Genomic DNA, 16770 nt, shown 5'->3' on the forward strand with positions numbered 1-16770 from the left:
GCATCCATTCAAACATACATTACTATATACACACAGTAGCACCAGGTATAAACACAAGATATATACAGCAAATATATCACATGAACATTCAAAAACATACCATACATGTAGCATCCACTAAATACATGTAAACATGGTACACACACACACATACTTTCTAGTTTCTTTGTTGTCTATCACACCACACTCTCCCATTCAAACCCTTATACACTTGAATAATAATCTCTCTTCCTGTGGCTTCCAAAATCTGAGCACATGATGAGAGCCAGCAGAACTTCCCTAGGATCCTAGGATTCCACCAAACCATTGTACCCATTTTCCTTCCCCCAACAACCATGTCTTTCCCAAGAAGCTCTGACATTCCTTATGGTTTGCCCCACAACCCTCCCATGTCATCAGTCACACACACAGAATGTATATTCATAGGCTGGGCATGGTGGTACACACCTTCAATCCAGCACTCAGGAGGCAAAAGCAGAGGGATCTTTGAATTCGCAGCTCCAAGGCTGAGAGAGAGAGAGAGAGAGAGAGAGAGAGAGAGAGAGAGAGAGAGAGAAAGAGAGACAGAGACAGAGACAGAGACAGACAGACAGACAGACAGACAGAGAGACCCCATCTCAAAAAGGAAGTATTTATTATTCTAAACTTCTCTGTCACTCACCTATTCCCAAAAGGGCCCCTGCCTTCCCAGCTGGAACCAGTTCCTTCCTCTTCTGTTCCTTGGGAAGGTAGGCCGTGGGATGATTCACCTCCTGTGACTCCTCTAAGACAGATTGGAGTACCCTGTTCTGGTCTGGGCAGATGTACAATGGAGACTAGATGGACAGCAGCACTCACATCTCCTCCTTACCCCACAGATCAAAGTAGAAAACCAGCACGACTACCAGGACATCACCAGCGTGGTGGCCATGGCCAAAACCTATGCCACCACGGAGGCCTTTATTGACTCCAAGTATGACATCCGCATACAGAAGATCGGATCCAACTACAAGGCATACATGTAAGTCAGCAGCCAGGGCTGAAAGGTGGGAGGAGTTAGTGGGCAGGGACAGGGATGTGGGAGGAGTCAGCAAGCTTGGACTGGAAGATGAGAGGAGCTTGCTTTTGTTCTGTCCTCACCACTGGTTCTATTGCAACTTAGCTCAGGATAGATCTCTCTACAAAAGGGTGTGTGTGTGTGTGTGTGTGTGTGTGTGTGTGTGTGTGTGTGTGTAGTGAGGTGGGGGAGGAAGAGAGAGAGGGAGAGGGAGGGGGAGAGAGAGAGAGAGAGAGAGAGAGAGAGAGAGATTAGTGTAAGATCAAAGACTCGTTTATTTGAGTACCTTGCAAAACAATCAGTCATGTTTTTCTATGTGATGGAGAAAAATGTGTGACCTCATATGTGTATTGAACAGCAATCTGTTAGTCTCTGGAACCAACAAAATTCACTGGGAGGACACATCAAATTTTCTGGTGGCAAGCAACAGAAACTACCTCTGACTGTTATGTTTTACTTTTTTAAAAAAAAATGTTACAAAATCATAGGTGATCAGAAACTTCTAGAAACAAACTGAAATCCCACCACATTACCGACTGCAGAAGCGTTCAGGGAAGTCCCAGGGGTGTACAGAGCCAGAAGTGACAGCCAATGGTCATGGACCAATAGGTGAAGGCCCACCAGAGTCTTCTGCAGCGTGTATCTCAGAGTGGGATCTGCCCCTCGCTTTGGTTAGGGAGAGGCAGGAAAGCCCTATGGTGAGTCCCAGCAGAAAGACAGGCAACTTGAGCAAGATCTCTGCCCGGCGGAAGAGGAGACGCTACCTCTAAAGGGAGAACATGAATGCCACGTGACAAAGGCAGTCCCCTGCCTCTGCTTCAGTGTGAGTCAACAAGGGTGGGCTACCCTGGGGCTGAGGCCATCAGTTTCAATGTGACTCCAGAGTAGGTGGAAAGGCTCCCCCTTGCAGAGGTCTTCCCTGCTTCTGGGTCTCTGCGTCTGTCCCTCATATTGGGATGTTGTTGCTGGTTCCACTTGAAACAGCGAGACCCAACAGCCATTCATGTCACCTTCATGCCACACTGACTGTGGTCATCGCTCCACACCAGGAAGCTGCAATGACTGGCCATGGACAGCTGCACAGTCTGTCTGTCCATGTGATTCCGTGAAGCATGGCTCTTCCCTGTGGGCAAGCCAAGATGTTGCCCGCGTCTGTAAATTTGCCCAGTCAGAGCTATGCCTATTCGTGCTGTGCCTTTTCATGGAAGCGTCCTTTGCCGCGGCTTTTTACCGAGGCCATCAGGAAAATCCAACTCTGTGTAAGGGCCAGGTGGAGACTGGGGAGATAGCTCAGATGGGAAAGTGCAAGCATGAGGACCAGAGTTTGATTCCCAGCACCCACCCAAAAAGATATGATGGTGCACACTTGTAATCCCAGCCCTGCAGAGGATCCTGGGCTCAATGACCAGCCAAGGTAGCATAATTAATCCCTGGGTCACAGTGAGAGAGTCTATCTCAGAAAACAGGGCCAACAGTTCCTGATGGACAACACCCAAATTAGCTACCATACTCACATATGTACGTGCCCTTGTACATGTGTGCTCCTGTGTGTGTGTGTGTGTGTGTGTGTGTGTGTGTGTGTGTGTGTGTGTGTGTGTGGATTTTAAATAGGTATAGGTCTTGGGTATTTCAATGGATAAAGTACTTGATTTGCAAGTACAAGAACCTGAGTTCAGTCCCCAGATCCTACATAAAAATACAAGGTATGAGGGTGAGTATGGTTATCTTGGCCTTTAATTCCAGGAAGATCCCTGGGAATTGGAAGCCAGCCTGGTCTACCTAGTGAGTTCCAGAGCTGGAGTTACATAGTGAAGCCCTGTCTCACAAAGTAAAACAAAACAAAAATAACAAGTGTAGTCCTAGGCTTTTGTAATCCATGCACTAGATAAACAGACAGGAGGTTCTCTGGGGCTCCCTAACCAGCCAGTGTATCCTAACTGGTTACCTCCACTGAAAGACCTTACTTTCCAATGAAAGACCTTGTTGCAAAGGAGACAGATGGCATTCTAAGGATGAATCCCCAGGTTTTCCTCCAGACCAAACAGATACACATGTGTACACACACACACACACACACACACACACCAAAATGAATAAATAAACATCATCATCATCATCATTGGACTAGGGGGGTGACTTTAAGCTTTGATATCCATGTAGTTGGTTGCAACTATACAATTGCCTGGGACACTGGAAGTTGGCGGAGAATGATATAATTCCAGAAAAGAGATAAAAGCCAGTTTTCAAGGGATCGTTCTACTGCATCCTGTTAGTCAACCACCCTCGTCCCCCCAACCCTCACCGAGGCAGGCCAGGGCAGTTACTGTTTTCAGTTGTCCTCTCCCATTCTCCAGCATCAGATCTCCCACCCTTATCTGGGCTCATCCTCGTGAGATGCTTCAGTGCATTCCTGCAGCACAGAGGTATCATTTCCCTCCTCCTCGCCTAAATAGCTAGAATTTGCATTTGACATTGGTGTCACCTTGCCCCAGTTTCTTTTCAGGGGATTACCTCATTGCTGCATTCTTCAGGCTGAACCCTCTGGCCTGACAGCTCCAATTTGTCACTGCCTACAGAGAGTCCTGGACCCTCGGTTGGTCCACATCCAAAGGATGGGACCAATATCACACTTCGGCTGAGACTGTTCTCCCTGCACATAGCCATTCAACCCCCTCTGGCCCACATCCTGTTCTGGGCTCGGGCCCTTTCTGATGGTTGCCAGTGAGATGTGACTGCTTTTAGATTCTCTTAGCATACACAACCAGGGCATACATATGCACACTTGCCCACTCGTATGCTTGCATCCATAATCGTTTCTCCATATATCCGTCTGCATGTATATTCCTCTAAATGGAGCCTCACTGCTGTCTGGACTTTTATCCGGTACCACATGGCTCCCTTTGCCTCTCCTGATTGCTTGTCTATACATCTATGCCAGCCAAGGAAAAGCTGGCTTCCCCCGTCCATCACTCACTGGGCTATTTGTTCGACCCTCATCCGTGTGAACAGTTTCAGCCTCTGCCTGGTGGTCCATCCACGGTACATGCTTATAGAAAGCATCGTTGACCTCCGGTCTTAATGTCTTCACTCTTTGTGCAAAGGTGTTCAGGCCAGAAGCTTCCCCTCCACCTCCAAGGCTGTACATTTGGTCTTAAATACCCTCCCACCCCAAATTCATGTTGAAAACCCGCCCCTTCTTAAGCAGCAATCTTAGGAAGAGAGTTCAGACAGGGGATTATGCCATCAGGGTAGAACCTTCTAGAAAGCATCCAATGACTGTTCTAATTCCATTGTGTTACTGAATTAAACACTCTGAACAAAAGCAACTGAAGGGAAGAAAAAAATTGCATTTCAGTTCCCTTTCTATCACTGAGGGAAGTCAGTGCAGAAGCTGAAGCAGGAGCTTGAAGCAAAAACCACGACTGTTATCTGCTGTCTGACCAATAGACCCATGCTTTTAGCTTTCTTATACAACCCAGGAACACCTCTCCAGGGAACAGTGCTATCCTCATGGGCTGGACCCTCCTGCATCAATTAACACAGACAATCCCACAGACATGCTCACAGGCTCATCTGACCTAGTCAGTCTCTCAATGTAGATGCCTTTTTCCAATGACTCTAGGCCATAATAAGTTAACGTTTGAAGCAGCATTCGTGGGGGGGGGGGGGGGACTCAGAAGGACCCCTTGCTTCATCCACTACAGTAAGAAGACTGTAAGATACAGTAAGAGGGTCCAGTCTGAGAACCAGGGAATGTGTCCTCACCAAACCTGAATCTTCAGGCATCTTGAGCTTAGACTTCCCAGCCTCCAGAACTAAAAGAAATGGGTTGTTGTTTATAAACCACACAGTTTGTGGTTCGGTTACACCAGTCCAGAAAAATAAAGGTAATTATAGTCCAAATAGTTGCTCTGACCGCATCTGCACGCATACTGTCCTGCATCCACTGGCTGCATCTCATTCAAAACAAGTCAAAAACAAGGGTCCTTCTGTGCATGTATAGTGGGCTCCATGGCCTCTGATGATGAATTAAGGGTTTGTGGAGTAGTTTGAGGGCATCTGCCGTTAAGAGGGGATAGCACTCCTTCAGTTGTGTGGGGCTGGCATAGGCTGATGCTTGTGAAGCCCCTGGACACCTGTCTCAGATGCCCGATGCAGTCCTCAGGTATCAGCTCTCCCAGTCATCGTCCTCTTGGAAGGAAAGCAGCCTGGCTTGAGCTGCTGCTACTTCAGCGCTTCAATGCCTTCTTATCCCCTCCTACTGAAACCAACAAACAGTACAGCCCATTTGTGCTTAGAGGCTGATGGGAACATTTCCTCTCACTCACACAGGACCCCACCAGGGTCTTTCCCCGTCTACAGTGGTTCCCATTTTACCAAGGAAGAAGTTAGAAGCTGGGAGACACCGCCCATGGTAAATTACTAGAACATGCTAGAACCTCCGAGATCATCAGTCCTTGCCTTCTTTCACCTCTAACGCAGGACGCCAAATGCTGTTCAGTTGCTAAGGCACGTCTCAATGGACACGTTCTGGAGCCACATCCAGTGACCCTGAGATCCCTTGGGCTTCCCTGGAGCTCATACCCATTGCCATTCAGCACACCGGTCCTCTGGTTCAAAGCTAGTAAAGGCAGGAAGCGAGCAGCCCAAGGAGGCTGCAGCTTTGCCCCCTTAGACTAAGCCGTGTCCAGGGTGAAGGCTGAGCCTATGAGCACTGCTGCCATCATTTTGTCAGCTTGACACAAACATTAGGCACCTGCGAGAAGAAGGACACTCTGTTGAGGAACCGCCCCCATCGAATTGCCCGTGAGGCATTTTCTTCATTACTAACTGATGAAGAAGGACCCAACCTCACGTAGGTGGTGCCATCTCTGGGCAGGTAGCCCTGGGCTATATAAAAAAAAGTAATTGAACATGAACTAGAGAACCACCCAACAGGCAGCTTTCCCCCACGATCTCTCTGCGTCAGCTCCTGCTCCCCAGATCCTCGCTGGAACTCCTGCCTTGGCCTTTCTCGGTGATGGACTGTATGTGATTACTGTTCTACTTTGGTGAAGAGATACCATGACAAAGGCACTTACAAAACAAAGCACTCGATTAGGGGCCGGCTTACAGGAGCCCAGAGGTAGCCCGGGTTCTCCCCTACACACATCATCCCTTACCTGGTCTGTAGCTATTAGACACCTACTACATGCTGAGTTCTATTGGAATGGTGTCCTCAAGGGATGGAGGGAAATACATTTATAGGGCTTCTCCTCTATGAGGGCAGGTTAGATGAGCATTCCTGAGGACAGTGCTGGGGAGGGGAGGGAAGGGGAGAAGAAAAGAGAGGAGAAAAGAGGAAGGGACAGGAGGGAAGACTAGGGGGAGAAGAGAGGAGAGGAGGGGAGGAGAGAGGAAGGGAAGGGAGGGGAGGGAAGCAGGGCAGAGCAGTCTATGAAAGTCCAGGACGGTGTGGCTATAAGGGAGCCCCATTCAAATGAAGGCTGAAAGATGAGCAAGGACTTAGGAAGGCAAAGGTGGTAACAAAGGCTGCCTGAGCCAAAAGTGAGGTGTGGAGCTCAAATCAGGGCAGCCGCAGTGCACAGGCAAGCCCTAAGAAGAAGACAGCCATGTCTGAGGCAGAATAAAGTCCAGAAAAGGAACTGAGAGGGGTGACAAGGCAGGCAGAGGTCACAAAGCCTTCCAAACTCTTCACCATGGGAAAGTGATCACTTCCTCCCTAAGACCACTTTTCCTACATTTAAACCTTTTAAAAATTCCAGAATCATGTGATAGAATGCCCTAGGTCTCCTCAAAAACAAGAGATCGTGCATATTAGTCATTTTTCCACTACTATAGCAAAGTACTTGAGCTAGTCAACTTAAAAGGAAGAAAGGTTTATTTCAGCTCACAGTTTCAGAGGTTTCACAGTTTCAGCCTATGGTTTCTTGCCCCTATAGCTTTGGGTCTGTGGTAACACACTCATAGAGACTGCTTGCCTCATGGTAGCCAGGAAACCAAGAAGAGTCATGAAGTACCAGGGTCCTTTCAAGGGCATGACCCCAGAGACCTAACTTTTCATTCCCAGGCATTATTTGCTGAAGATTCCCTCACCTCCCAATGGCACCACAAGATGCTAAAAGTCAGGCCTGGGCTTGTGGGATCTGGTTTGGCTACAATGCAGCACCAAAGTTTGTGCCATTTTACCCAGAGTGTAAGCCTTTTTAAATATTAATCTAGGGGCTGGAGAGATGGCTCAGCAGTTACAGAAATGTTGTTGGTTTTGAAGAGGACCAGGCTTTGGTTCCCAGCACACACATGGTGCACATAGCACACACATGGCACATATGACACACATAGCACACACATGGCACACGACACACACATGGCACACGACACACACATGGCACACGACACACACATGGCACACACATGGTACACACATAGCACACAGCATACAAACAAAACACTCAGACCCAGAAAATAAAATAAACAAAAAAATTAATAAATACAATTTAATCTTTAAATTTAAAAAAAAGGTTTAGAAAACAATAATACATAGTATCCAGGAATAAATTAATCTCTCAGCACTAATAGAAATTACAGAACGGAAAAAAAGAAGACAGAATACAGATATAAAAGTACATGCTATGTATAATTTGGGCCACATATTTGGACCAACATCTCCTAACCACAAGAGCCAAGAAGGGAAGCAGATTAGTGGTCAAGATCTCCATAATGTCCTTGATGTGTGGTTTGTTCTAACCCAGGAGAACCTCCATCTCTGGAAACTGGAAGGCCAACACAGGCTCTGCTATGCTGGAGCAGGTGGCCATGACGGAAAGGTAAGAGACAAAGAGTGTGTGGAAAGATGCACCAGCTTCCAGGTGAGGCCCTTCAACCTCTGCCCCGTGTCCCCAGCTTGCTTCCCTATCTAGTCGGCATCAGTGACAGGGTAGCTGTCAAAATTACATTTACAGACGGTAGCAGTTCAGAGAAATAATGTGGTTTGTCCCACGTGCCAGAAGTGAGTGTGGAACACTGAGGTCTTGGGTTCAAGTCTTCTGGGCCCTGCCCTGCTGCCTCAGTAAGAGAAATAGCCTTCACCAGTCGCCAATTGTTAGCCGATATCTAGGAGAAAGCGGTTAATGATTAAGACATCATTAAAATGGAGATTGACCTTCCTCAGACCTTATGAAGAGGGAAAAGCTGATTTCCTCTTAAATTGTGAGTCCTTTAAGGTACGTTGTGGCTAGGGGACCTATAGGTCTTTCTCACTTTAAGCACTACCATGTTTGACTTCTTCCGTTGAGGAACGGCTGGGCACCTGCTCTCCATGTCAGTCAAAGATACCTTCCCTAGAGAACCCACTGGACACTGCCTGCAAGCAGGCAGTAGTAGTGGCCAGAGCATGCACTCTAGGGTCAGTAAACCGTGCCTACTGCATGTGCTGAGAAGTAAAGAGGGCAAGGTAAAAGGCACTGAATACTGCCTCTAAGAGCTGTGGCGCAGCTGCACGCATCAGAACACAGGACGTTAGTTCGTGCTTTGGGGACATACTAGCTTTTGTTGATGAAAGCTCAAGAGGCATGTGTTAAGGAGAGGCGTAGGACCCCATCCCCAACCCCTCTATTGAAATCATTCCTTTCATGGCCATGTCGGATCACACTTTCTCCAACAGAAGTGCATGGCATCACCGGGCTTAAAGCCTCACCCTCTCACCATCGAGTCCGACGGAAAAGAAGCCTGGGATGGAAACTTATTGGCTGCTTAGCCAGGCTTTGGGTCACGTGATCATCCCTAAGCCAATCACTAGCTGAGAAGTTTACAGTGCTGTGTTGGACTAAATCTACATCAAGTTTCTACTCTGGAGGTTGGAGTGGGGCCTACCTCTGACTCTCAGGGAGGGATGTAATGCTATTTTTCTTAAGAAGGCTTTAGGAGGAGGGAAAGTAATTACCCCTCCTACGTTAAGAACAGCCGTCTTTCCCATCTTCTGTAAAGGAGGAGAAAATTGTAGCCCGATACAATAAAGTCAGGACAGCATGACGCATGAACACTTGCAGTAGGAACAAGGAGACGGGGCACCCAGTGAAACTCTGGGAAATAGAGACCAGGGAGGATCCCTGAAGGAAGGGCGCCACAATTCCATCCTAAAGAATGAGTGGGAACCTAAAGGAGCTTGCTTCGGTTTCATCTCTGCAACTATGTCATACACACTCACTGTGGGCTATAGTTTTAGAGCTGGGCCTTGGAGAGACAGTGGTGGTGAAAAGAGACATCAGCCCAGCCCCTGTGGAGTTGCCAGTTCAGGGGCTGTAAGCTCAGGAAGGCAGAAGAACCAAGGTGAGTGCCCCGACCCCTCTAGATAAGTTAACAGGCAATTCTGAGCTTCTTCCACTGGACAATGAAGACAGTACTAGACAAGCCCACGTGTCATCTGAAAAACTGAACTCCCGACGTGTGCCTGTCAGGGTGGATGTATGTCCTTCCCAGCAAGCCTAGGTGGGGGCTACAGCATCTTCTTGGAACTCTCTTGTACCAGCCAGTCTTGTGGGGTTGTGCCAAGTGCCAGGCACACCCCTCCCTAAGGGAACCTTCATGGACAGCCAGTGCCCTCTTCATGACTGTCCCAAAATGTCAGTCTTACCTGCTCCATTGCTTGAGAAGATCACTGTGGAGCTCTCCAGGTTGCTACCATCCTGTGGTTTGGCTCAGTCTTAAGCTACATAGATAACTCCAAAAGGAACCTTCACGGGACAGGGTCTGCTCAGCCTAGCATACTAGTGTAGTCAAGAGCTGTGCTCATGGCCTGGACAGACCTACCTAGTCCAATTCCTACAGTCCCAAAGTCCCTGGAGACCCTCAATCAGGACTCAGCCCCTCCTTGGTTCCTGCTTGTTGAGGAGCCTGACTCCTGAGCGATCTTCATGCTGTTTGGCCCCTGGGTTTTCCACCCCTGGGGGGATGCACACAGACAGCCTGGATGTTCATCATTTGAAAACAGCCCCTGGAATCCTGTTGCCTCCAGTCCCTAGTCTAGACTTCTTCTATCTCTCCGGAAAGAACCTTGACTCATGAGTGTGTCTCAGGCATTGTGCTCCTTGAGCACATCGTGTTCCCCGAGTCTTACAGGAAGAACTAAGAATAGGTAGCGACCACCCAGTAACACAGGGCAGAGTCCTGAAGCCGTTTATTTGTACCTGGGCTTCATTATCTTGGTGTCTCCCAAGCACAAGAATCAAATAAAAGAAACCAAGGCATCTGGAGGGAGAGGCTCTCCCAAAATCACTAAAGAAGTACTAGTAAACACCCAATCACAGATCAGACCATAAGGTCCTTCCCACGTGAGCACAAGGGCATGAGTTTGATTCCCAGATCCCACATTTAAAAAAGCCAGACAGGTACGGCAGCATGCAGCCCTGACCCAGCATAGGGGAGGCAGAGACAGGAGGATCCTAGGGCTTGTTGGCCAGCCAGGGTACAGTGTGTGGCAAAGCTCACATTCAGGGGGAGACCTTGTCTCAAAAAAACAAGGTGGAAGGCTCCAGGGGAACAGCACCAAAGGTTGGCTTCGAGTCCTAATACTCATGCATGCACACATGTGCTCCTACCCAACATTTACATGTGTGTGCGTGAGTGTACACACACACTTGTCCTCCATGACAAGTAAAAACAAACACATGTTGTGATGTTGTGGCAGGCTCTGAGAGAGAGAGGAGAGAGAGAGAGAGAGAGAGAGAGAGAGAGAGAGAGAGAGAGGGAATGAATGTGTGTTTTGCTGACAACCTGGTCACAGACAGGATCTGGGACTGGAAGCCAATCTGTTGTTTATTACTCTGTCCAAGCCTCAGCTTCTCCATCTGGAAAAATGAGTTCAGCCCCTCCCCCTCTGATCAATCTGTGGTGAGCTTAGAAGGAAAGAGGAGTTAGCCTGCCAGGCACACGAGGGCGCCCAGTTGGATTCCAGTGGATATGGGACCTTCGTCCTGCTCTTCCCAGCATGCTCCTGGCTCTGGTTAGATGAGAGAACTAGACTGGGCTCTAGTCCTGGGAGCTCTAGATGAACATGACCATTCATGAGAGATCCTCTCTCAAGGCCTCAGTGAGCCCTGGTGGAGAAGATCAAAGACTGCGTTCTTAGAAATCTCCAGCTCTGCGCTCTCCTCATTCCACGTCATATGGTTCAAACACACAAATAGATGTGAGAGCTGGAACGTTCCGTGTGACCCTAGAGAGTGTGGAGAGAAGCAGGGACACTGACACAAAGTCCCCAGTGACTCCCAAATCCACTCCCCAAGCGGAAGCCAAGTGCGAGCCCAGAAGATCTCCCCAGATACAACCAATCCCTTGTTGAGGGGTCAAAGTTTACAGTCCAGATCTGTCCTCAGCAAAGCAAACTGGCCCTGCAGCCGTCAGTCACTGGAACAGAAATAAAAGCGATTGGTTCAGAAGGCCAGGCCCCTAGGCAAGTCAGGAGCTGTCTGAAGGGGCTCCCCCACCACCCCCCACCCTCCCTCCTCAGGCTGCAGGAGAATGAGACCCTTTGTCCCCCCTCCAGGCTCTTGTCTGGCTGGGACTTTGAGCAGGGAGGGCAGCTGGGAGGGATTTTTAGAACCCTTCCAGCAGCTTTCCCAAGGGAAAAGGGCTGCAGGGGTGTCTGGTGTCTGGGTGTCTGCATGGCCCTGCATGAGGGCAAGGCAAGCTTCCCATTGCTGCAGAGCCAAGGTCCTGGGGCAGCACTCAGGCTTTCTTTCCTCCATCCTAGCTCTCTTCCTCCCCGTTTCTTACCTTGAGCGGAACCTCGTCCTCGGCCTGCCTTCACTCCCCTGTCTCCCTCTGTCCTTGCTCCTTACCCCACGCTCACCACCGGTCCTGTCTTTGCAGGTACAGGCTGTGGGTGGACAGCTGCTCAGAAATGTTCGGCGGCCTAGACATCTGTGCTGTCAAGGCCGTTCACAGCAAGAATGGCAGAGATTATATCATTGAGGTGAGGAGTGGAACGGGAGGGTCTAGTCCAGACCATCCCCAGCAGGGAAAAAAAAAACACCAAGCTGAACCCCAGCAGGGCAGCCATGTCCTGGCTCCTGACCTGCCTACCTGTAGCTCAGGGCACAGTGAGATACTCCCAGAGATCTCTACCTCATGCTTCATGCACCCACCTCAGCTGTAGCAACAGCTGGAAGCCTTCCCGTTTAGAACTCGGGACACAGTTTTTTTTTTTTTTTTTTCCCAGCTTGTCAGACCAAGAGTCCGCAGTATTCTGTGCCACAGTATTCATTGTTCAAGTGACAGTAACTTCCCTTACCACCAAGCAAGGGCTCCACCCTTACGTTCCTTCAAATAAAAAAGCATGGGCTCCAGGAGGGGTCCCTTGGGCCAGGCTCTGGGTAATTCTGAGACACGGTCTTAAACACCGGAGATTCAGAATTTGCAGGCTGCAAGTGCAGGTGACAGGGCATTGTTACGCAAATGGACACCGTGGTACAGAGTGTGGCTGGAGGGCAGATGCAACTACAAGAGACAGACTTGTAAGAGATGGCACAGATGGGCAGTGGGACCCAGAACCACTCTCAAGACCCTCCTGCAGCCCATACATCTCTCCATCCCACAGTATCCTCTTCCCTCTATGACCCTTTCCTAGCCTCCTCAGAGCTTCCTCTCTAGTTCCCAGCCTCCAACACTTCCACAGCTTTACCCTGAAGCACCCCTGTGGCCTCAGGGGCTCCCCTCCAATCCCAGCTACCTATCTCCCCAGTCACACGCGGGCCTTTCAGCTCTCTCCTTCCATGAAGCTAAGCTCCTCAACCCAGAAGCAGGGAATGAGCTGACACCAGGCCAACACACGTGAGGGGAGCCCTGTGGTCACCCCTCCCCTGCAGCTGCCTCTCCACGAGTGTGGGCAGCTAATGAGAGGCACATGGCTGAGATGACCACAAGCAGTCAGCCGGTCCTCCAGTCTCTTGTGTCTGCCCCGCTGCCTAGGAACCAACAGGCAAACAGCACCAGGTAACTGAGTGGGTGGGAGTATGGCTCAGCAGGAAGGTGTACCATACTCCAGGTCAGGGAGGGGTTCCCTTGGCAGTGGGGGCCGGGAGCCTAGGGCAACAGACAATCTCACCGGTTGACTCACCAGGAAAGTTGAATGTTTCTACCAGGTAAGTGGCATCTCTGTGTAGGACCCCATCCTCATCTCAAGTCAGGAACCACATTCCTTCTGCCTGTTACTAGAACAGAGGCGAGTCAAGGACCACTTCACCTGGGACATCAGTAGCGCCTGTCAAACCGCCCAGCATCCCCTTCCTTCCTCACTAGGACAGTAGACATGAATCTGGTTTGGGCATGCATGCGTGCGCTCGCGCACACACACACACATACACATATGCACACACACAGGCACATGCACACACACATACACACACACAGGCACATGCGCACACACATACACACACACATGCACATGCACAGGCACATGCACACACACACATGCACACTCACAGGCACATGCACACGCACATGCGCACACACATGCACACACACACACATATGCACACACACAAACATACAGGCACATGCGCACACACATACACACACACACAGGCACATGCACACACACACACACATGCACACACACATACACACACACAGGCACATGCACACACACATGCACACACACGCACACACACACATATGCACACACATACACACACACATACACACACAGGCACATGCACACACACATACACACACAGGCACATGCACACACACACACAGGCACACATACATACACACACACCTATACCTGTGAGCTCTGGTCACTGAGATCTCTCCACTTTCACAAAAAGCCATCCATGCTCATATGCCCCAGCTCTGGACACTCAAGGAGGGAAGAATGGAAGATGCTTCACATTTAAAAACAAACAAATAAAAAAGCCAGTTTGGGTCTTCTAAACACAAGAAAACAACTTTTTCAAAAAAGTTCCAGAAAGCCTCAGACAAACAAACAAACAAAAAAAAAAAAAAGAGATGGCTTTCAGATTTGTTTTTTTGTTTTTTTCCCTCAGAAACATTAGAGAATTGTTTTCCTTTGGACTTTGGGGTGGGGTCAGGAACAGAGGGAGCTTGTTCCTGGGAATGTGAAGTGTATTTTTCCCAGTAAGGGGGAAAAGGAAACAGAGATCCAAAAATACTGTCTCCCAGCGCTTGTGACACATTTGGTGAGGATGCTCAGGGGAAACACCCTGGACCTCGTCCTCTCTGACCTGGCCCAGGGGATGACCTTGCTCACTGGGAAAAAATGTTTCCCTGGGGAGAGTGAATATCCACTTCCTTTGTCTGTGTCCACCGTGGAGATTCCAGTACTTGACCTCAGGCTCCTTGTAGCAGCCATTTTCCACCACAGAGAATGCGGGGAACAATCCAGGGCAGAAGGCAATGGGTAAGATTGGAGGAGAGACTGGCAGGGTGCTGGGAGCCCAGGAGCACTGGGGACAGACTCTTGTAACTGCCGCTGGAGACTGCCTGGGACCCCAGAGAGCTCCATTTGGGGACAGTGTACAGCCTTTCTGGGACCCATACCCACACTCCAGTTTAATTTTCAGGCACTCCAGGTGCGTGACTCACGGTCCCCTGAAAGTCACAGCCAAGTGGGCCTTAGCAGCTGCCTGAACCCTTAGTTTGGTCGACCAAAAATAGACCCAGAAAAGACAAGAGACTTCCCCTAAGCAAGTCCATAGCAGAACATAGGCCTGGAACCCTGGCCGCCTCATCTGCCTGGTGCTTGGTTAGGAGGCCCCTGCAGCTATAGAACTCTCCATCCGTTTCCTCAGCCCTGACGAGGAAACCATGTAATCGTAGAACCTGCCTTGAAGGCTCATTCTAAGATAGGTCCCCGTGTAGCCCAGGCTACCCTCAAATTCAATATGTAGGAAGACCTTGAACTTTTGTTGCCCTTGCCTCTGCCTCCTGAATGCTGGAATCATAGGTGCTGGGGGTGGAAGCCAAGGCCCCAGGTATGCGAGGTGAGCACTGTCGTCACATTCCCAGCCCTGCAAAGTGACAGCACTGGCATCATCGATACCTGGGTCTTAGAATAGTGTCCCGTATCGCACCAGCGCTCAGTGACCCTGTATTGTCAAGGCCTTCCCATGGTAAACAGAGTTTACTGCAAGGACCTCCCCCCACCCATAGTTCCCCCAGGACACTGGCCACTCTGACTTTATGATAATTCTGGGACTAAGCTCTCCAGTGGGTCAGTTGAGTGAGCTCAGCAAAGACATGGTCACAGAGGGGCTCCTAGGAACGGGTGTGGTCCTGAAGGGTTTCTGGAGGAAGGGTGGACTAGATGTTTCGTGTTGAGTGAGGAGTTAGCCAGGTGAGGAGTGGGCAGAGAGAGCTAGGTACAGGGTCTGGAAGTAAGAATATCCGATTACCCCAGAGCTGGGCGAAGGGCCAGGGTTTGGCAGGGTGAATCAGGTGACAGACAGGGGAAGGCTGAATTCCAACGGTAGAGGAAAGAGGTGACAAACACAGCTCTGTCCCAAGTCCACCAAGACTTTATGTCCCCTTAAGACCATCAGCTGCCTGTACCTCGTGATCACCTGGCACACTGACTCACACCTCTGCGCCTCAGTTTCCCCATCTACTACAAAAGTAGACTGGGCCAACGTGACTTCCCAAAATGCAGCCCCTTCTTCCTTAAGGACAGCCTGGTTCCCAAGGAGAGTTTCATTTTAGGTCTGTGTCCAGCTGGGAGCCCCCAGAACAATGTTTTTCCTCTTTTGTCTTCTCTGTTAACCCTGGGTCACTTCCAGCCTGTGTCAAATTGTTAGTTGTTGTTCTAATTGAGCCCCCACCAGTTCCCAGCTCTGAGGACATCTTTAACCTTGGGCCAGAAGAGAGAGGGCCAGCCCCAGCTCTGGGAGGACAGTGGAGTGGGAAACGAGAGGGTGGGAAATGAGGGGGCAGAGACTGACGCCCCAGAGTACAGAGAAGGTCAACACGTGCTCCCCAGCCCTGGTCACGTTGCTGGACTCCAGGGTGTGGAGGCTGAGTGGAACTGAATCCAGGGAGCCCTTCACAAGGAACTAGAGAGAACTGCGTGTCTGCTGGGAGCCCAGACAGCAGGAAGTGCCCAGCTGGGTGCGTTGCATGGAGAACATTGCCATCTAGTGGTCATTCTGCCTTGAGCGCAGTGTCAACACTCCAGAAATAAAAAGCCAACTTCAGGGTTCTTCAACCTCCTCTCCTCCCCCACACCAGGTCATGGACAGTTCAATGCCACTGATTGGAGAACATGTGGAGGAGGACAAGCAGTTAATGGCTGACCTTGTTGTTTCCAAGATGAGCCAACTCCTGGTGCCAGGGGCCTCGGTGCCCTCCCCCCTGAGACCTTGGGTAAGGTTTTCTTGAGATAACCCCAGGCAGGCATCCTATAGGAGAAGGGGGTGGGGACAGAGGCTGGCAAGGGCCTTGCAGGGACCCTTTCTTGCTCATCTCTCCTAGAAAGAAAACTCCTGTCCCATCATCTTTGGATTGATTGATGGCAATGTTCATCTCTCTGTCTCCATGTTGGATCTGAATGGAGATGTGTGAAAGAATCCAGGCACACAGATGCCCTATGTTCCCAGTGCACAGGACAATAGAAACTATTGTGTCTCAGGCTTCCCATCCCCCGACCCAGCAATCGTCAGCCTTCTGGGAAAGCAAGTTTCAAATCTTTCCCCCAACACCAACCCCTACTTATCCCACAG

General features: G+C 49.8%; 1 protein-coding gene across 4 annotated transcripts in view; it reads left to right on the forward strand.

The window, feature by feature from the left end:
- The window catches only part of Syn3 (synapsin III), a 448670-nt gene that overhangs the window by 416366 nt on the left and 15534 nt on the right, over positions 1-16770 (forward strand). For all 4 annotated transcript variants that reach the window (XM_087555990.1, XM_087555992.1, XM_087555991.1 and 1 more), the window contains 4 exon segments: positions 858-1000; positions 7789-7863; positions 11906-12008; positions 16280-16414. In XM_087555990.1, the coding sequence (XP_087412116.1) occupies positions 858-1000; positions 7789-7863; positions 11906-12008; positions 16280-16414 (456 nt within the window).

Source organism: Rattus norvegicus, chromosome 7 (assembly GCF_021556685.1).
Source record: "Rattus norvegicus strain SHRSP/BbbUtx chromosome 7, alternate assembly SHRSP_T2T, whole genome shotgun sequence".
Taxonomy (NCBI): Eukaryota; Metazoa; Chordata; class Mammalia; order Rodentia; family Muridae; genus Rattus; species Rattus norvegicus.